Source organism: Nestor notabilis, unplaced genomic scaffold (genome assembly GCF_000696875.1).
Source record: "Nestor notabilis isolate BGI_N333 unplaced genomic scaffold, ASM69687v1 scaffold5196, whole genome shotgun sequence".
In the NCBI taxonomy this organism is placed as follows: Eukaryota; Metazoa; Chordata; class Aves; order Psittaciformes; family Psittacidae; genus Nestor; species Nestor notabilis.
The window spans coordinates 26864-32518 of NW_009933188.1; the positions used below are offsets into that span (position 1 = coordinate 26864).

General features: G+C 43.6%; 1 protein-coding gene across 1 annotated transcript in view; it reads left to right on the top strand.

The window, feature by feature from the left end:
• Window positions 1-4105, top strand: part of AMFR (autocrine motility factor receptor, E3 ubiquitin protein ligase) — a 29943-nt gene extending 25838 nt beyond the window's left edge. Inside the window, 3 exon segments of the mRNA XM_010016749.1 lie at window positions 163-246; window positions 3835-4020; window positions 4022-4105. Coding sequence (XP_010015051.1) covers window positions 163-246; window positions 3835-4020; window positions 4022-4105 — 354 coding nt within the window.
• Window positions 4106-5655: the final 1550 nt, after the last annotated feature.

A 5655-nucleotide genomic window follows, 5' to 3' on the forward strand; every position in this document is an offset into this window, starting at 1 on the left:
TCTCTTTCAACACAGTGCTTTCTGTTTATTGCTAAGTTATCTGTTTCTAAATTGAACATAACGCATGATGTTGCAGAGGGTAGAGTTTGAATGTATTCAAAGAACTCGTTTTTGTTTTGCCATTTCACACAGTGTATTAAACCCATGATGTTTGCATTTCAGCGTGCAGATAGCATTAGACCTGCATTGAACAGTTCTGTGGAACGGCATATTACTGATCAGGAGGATACTGAAACTGTCACCCAGGTAATTTGGCATAAAAATGGGCAAAAAGCACAATTAGATGCTACATGGACAGGTAAGTGCATTTAGCCCTGTACCAGATCAGGTTGGTGGCAGCCCTTCTGTGTGTTTCACACCAGAATTAACACTGTCAGGCAACTGAAGTAAGACTTCAGCATGTAGCTCCTGTAAAGAATTATCTGTGGTCTTTTCTTTTTCTTCCTTGGAATGAAAGTGCTCTCAAGGTACAGAAAGAACAGAAGAAGGTCATGTCTGTGTTCACATCTGGTCAGCCCCATCTGTGAATTTTAAGAGCAGGATGCATTGCACTTCCCCTTCCTCTTCCCATTCCCATTCTGTACGTCTCTAGACTCTTAAAATGAGTAGTATGTCTTTTCTGGGTGTAGGAATTCTTTTGTGTTCAGGAGGATGCACTTGAAGATGTGGGGAGCTTTGGTGCGAATGGAGTGGTGTACAAACAGGACAAAGAGATAATAGATATTTTACACATAATGCACAATCATGGGTTTTGCTGTTCTTCACCAAGGGCTTTATTAAGCAGGACATGCTAGCTAAAATGAGGCAGGGAGAAAAAAATTAGCCTGTGAGTAGAATAAGGTCTCGATCCACTTTTGTTTTCCCTGACTGTAATAGCAACATCGTGAGGGTTTCTGTTTTAGAAACCTCTCTTTCCACTAGCTTAGAGAGTGAGTTTGTGAGGTGTGGGACTTCCTGCCTCTGTGGCCTTTAATAACTAGCCATGATGAATGTTTGCGCTGCTGCTCACATTTCTTCCTGCCTGCCTGGCACTACCTGTGTCTCTGTCCTTCCTTCTGCAGAACTTGAAAAACCCAAGAGTTTTCACACATTGTGTCATTGAGCATGTACTCTCCAGTAGTAGCATCTTCTTGCTTTGAATCATAGCTAAACACTTCGCTCAGGCGATGTGTTCTGGTTGGAGTGAGTGGCAGTTTGGATGGCGAATGTATTTTTGTTTTGTAGAACAGCAGAGTGGTAGCCTGGAGATCCATGAACAGTTCTGACTTTCCTGCAGCTGAGCGGGGCTGCTGATGGCTGGGGAGGGGATGAACTGGTGGCCTCCACACAGTTTCTCCCGGGTGGGTATTTCCTGTGCGAAATGGGATTCATATGCAAAGGCTGAAGTGAGAGACCAAGACTGTGTACGCTGAGAGAAAAATTGCCACTGGGAAGAGTCATGGAAGCTCCAGTTGCTGTTGTCCTCTCCTGCCTTATAAATGCTTTTTGGATAACCGCAGAGATCTACCTAGGAGTCAAGCTTGCTTATGTCCTTGCTATGGCTGGTATTTCTGTTGTGGAGAGACAACTTGGGAGCCCAGGGGTGTCCTTCCTCCAGGAAACTTCCATCACTTTTGTGTCTCTTTGATTCTAATTTCCATTTTTAACTGATTACCTGGCATACTGTAAATGTTCTCTTTTTCTTGCCAGAAGAATATGTTGGTGTAATCAGTCAAACTCTTGTCTGTGTGGCAGCAGACAAAACTACTTCAGCAGGTTGCAGTTGATTTTTAAGAAGTTATCTGAAATGCAGGTGGGAAGGGACATAAGCCATCATCATCTCCTTTGGGCGAGACTTGAATTTCCATATAGTGGGTAGGTGTAACTTCACACCTTATGACACAGTCCCTGGGAGAGACCATGGCAACCCTAGTTGCTTTGTGCTGCAGCCTTGTAATAAGTTATACAAGCTTTCCATCTCTTCCCTTATTTTATTTCAAACTAACATACCCACTGGGAGTCTTTGTAGATCTCCAACAGCAAGTTGAAGATCTTTGTTGATCTATAACAGCAACTCCAGTGGAGTTCTGCTTGTTGGAAATAACACTTCTTAGGGGACCTAATGCGCTCAAACGAAAGCATCCTTCTTCACGAGTAGCATTGGTTTTCCTCTGGTCATATATCATATTATGACAATTATATTTAGAACTCTAAGGTCTTAAGATAGAGATGACTGATTTTTATTCTTCTGCAAAATGTAGGTTATGGTTTTGGGGTGTCAGTGCTGACATAATGTAAGGGTAGTTGAGAGACTTCTCTAAGCACCATCATGATATTAGTTGTGTTAAAGGTTTGGGAGATTATCCTTCAAATTTTGTGGTGTATTTATTTATCTCTTTCTGTAATCGGGGGTGGAAATGGGTCAGACTGCTTAGACCTAGCTTGTAAACTGTTGTTACAAAGCTGCAGCTTGCCTGGTCCAGCTCTTGTGTTGTGTTCCCTCCCTTCTCCTTGAGAATCCAGTTTATTGTTGTTGCCGAAGTACTTGGAGACTCTAGAGACGTTTCTGAGGCATCCCATGGCTTTCATGAAACTCTCTCTGAGCATGAATGAATAGTTGCTGTAGTGTACAGGTTTCTGCGTCTGTGATCTGCTGTCATACTGAGGTTTCTCATGACCTTTACTGCCGTTAGTTTTCATACTTTTGTCTCTAAAACCTCACTCACCACTCTTGTGCTCAGATAGAGGAATGGGCTCTGGATATTGATTTTTGCATCTTTGTAATGTTACAAAAAACACCAAAACCTTAGGTGAGCTAGCTGGCATCTTCTGATACAAATGGTCTGGGGGAAAAAATACGCAATTACGTCTGAACGTCATCCATAACGAGTGCCTCCTCACTGCTTTACCCAGCAGAGCTTCTCTTTTCCATGTCCACCTGTGTGGTAATCACAAACAATGCTCAGGTTTCTCCATGTCTATTCCTCTGGGTCTGCCACGGTTGTCTTGACCCCAAGTACAACCGATGGGATCACTGTGTGGAGCTCTTGCTTCCTCTTCTCGGGTGGATCCTACTTCTTTGAGTAAATCTCGGGGATACCAGATGCTGGCTAAACCCTTAAGCGCTTCATGGTGGTGATTTCTTTCTTGACACTACTGCACTTAGTAACATCTTGCTGTTCCACCGCAAAGTGCGTGTGATTGTGTATGACAGAATGTGATCAGGATATGCTGTTTCACCTCTGATAGCTCACCAATGCAATTGTTCAGCAGCTCAGTTTTCATGTCAGGAGTGAGGAGGTGCTGTGTGCAGGGCTGCCAGCTCCTTGTATTGACACTATGCCTGGGACAGTGGCCAGCCTTGCTGCAGCAGTCCAAATTCCTGGTAATTTGGGTGCTGCAGAACTCGGTGAAACGAAGCCTCATAAATTCCCTTCTCAAGCACATATCTTCTTTGCAAATACATTTGTTATTCTTCCTTTAGTATATGGGTTTTTTCTGGCTTTTCAACTCTTCACTGTTGCATTGCTTGTCAAGTCAGTTGCAAAACCTATTTTAAACGCCCCATTTTCAGAGAGCATTCATAATGAGTAATTAATGTTTGTCTTTGAGATTACTTTCAATCATGGCATAAAAGATACAGCATTATAGAATGCAGGCTCTTTGAACATGTTTTGAAATAGCTTTGTTCTGTATTTTGGCTGGGATTTTCAAAGGAGCCCAAGGGAACTGGGTACAGCAGGTGAGAGTCTAGTTCCTTCCAGTGCCTCAGAAAATGACAGTTCAGTGTGGCTTGTTGATTTAATGCAAATTTTGTTAGCAAATTTTGCAAAGACTTTTTTCCTTTTCTCTTAGTCTGAGATAGTGCCATTGGAACTCGGCTCCAGACTGGAAGAAATGGTGGAATTCAATGAAATGGAAGCAGAGTCTAGTGAAGCAGAAGATTTTGAGGCCAGGGGAAGTCGCTTCTCAAAGTCAGCCGATGAAAGGCAGCGTATGCTTGTTCAGCGGAAGGAGGACTTGTTGCAGCAAGCTCGAAAGTATGTTCCTTGCTAAAACTCCAGCCTGGCCATTCAGTTATAGCCCCTCCTCCCCCCGCCCCGAATGGACTTCAGTTGGATTATGACCACTGAGAGCCTGGGTTGTTGCAGAAAGTAGTAAGAGTGAATACATCTGCTACAGCAGGTTGCTGATAAACCAAACTGTGAAGCAGTGTCAGGTGTCCCAACATGTACACAGCTTCCTTAGTGATTGATTCAAAGCTCTTTGAAATCAGAGGATGATTTCACCAGCTTGGATGGGCTTTAGTCTGAGTCTGTGGTAAGAGAGAATGCATTATTTGTGCTGAGTTCTCGAGTAATCTTTAGCTTGTCTCCTGACAGAGGTGTCAGCCTTCACTGCCTGTGCTGTTCCAGCTGAAATTCCTGTCAGGCACCACTCTCCAAATACAGAGCAAGTGTCTTAGCACAAAGCAGCAAGGAGTAGCCACTTCCTAAAGCCCACCAACGGAGCTCATGACCAGCAAGTCAACACCTGACCAACTAGTAATAGGTGTTATAGGTAGAATGAAACTTTCTTTATATGTGTTCCATTCATATTGGTGAACTTTACTAGCATCCAGTTGCTGATTAAAAAGAATAGGAAAAGCACTTCAGTCACGCAGAGAAAACTTTATAGCATTTATAATCAGTGTTGTCCCTTCCTCTGCATTGCAGGGAGACTCCTGAAAGGGGCTACAAAAACTGTCATGTGTCCTTTGTGTTAGCAGGCCACCTCTGCTTGTTGGGTTTTTCCCCACACTGAAATACCTTTAGATAAATAACTGGGTCAATGACACCTTTTACAGTTTGTCTGCTTTTAGAATAAGTTTTCCTTGATCTTTGAATAATGTCATTTAGGGAGATAAAATGGTGTTGGTCTACTGGTTTACTGGTTCCCTTCCTGCACTGAAGAGCTGTGGAATTGTGAATTGCTATATTTTGTCACCAAATGTAAGAACTCCTTGGGATGGTAACTCTGGCAGCTGCTTCCTTGTATTTTTGCCTTACCCTACGCTTCACAGCCCTAGTGCCCCTTCTGTCATAGGCTTACTTGCATCGTCAGGGAGTGACTTCTTTTGGTAGAGTCATAGAATAGTTCGGGTTGGGAGGGATCTTCAAAGCTCATCTAGTCCAATCCCCTGCAATGAGCAGGGACATCTTCAACTTGATCGGGTTTCCCAGACCCACATCCAGCCTGGCCTTGAATGTCTCCAGGGATGGTGCATCCACCACCTCTCTGGGCAACCTGGGCCAGTGTTTTGCCATCCTCATTGTACAAAATCTCTTCCTCACGTCCAGCCTAAATCTCCCTATTTCAGTTTAAAACCATTGCCCTTCATCCTGTCACAACAGGCCCTGTGAAAAAGTCGCTCCCCATCTTTTTATAGGCCTCTTTTAAGAACTGTAAGGCCACAATCTGGTCTCCCCGGAGCCTTCTCCTGGCTGAACCCCAACTCTCTCAGCCTTTCCTCATAGGAGAGGTGCTCCAGCCCTCAGATTGTTTTTTGTGTTCCTCCTCTGGACCCTCCCCAACAGGTCCATCTCTTTCCTGTACTGACAACTCTAGAGCTGGACGTAGACTCCAGGTGGGAGTCTATTAGTATATATTATTAGTATAATTATAATAATTATTAAT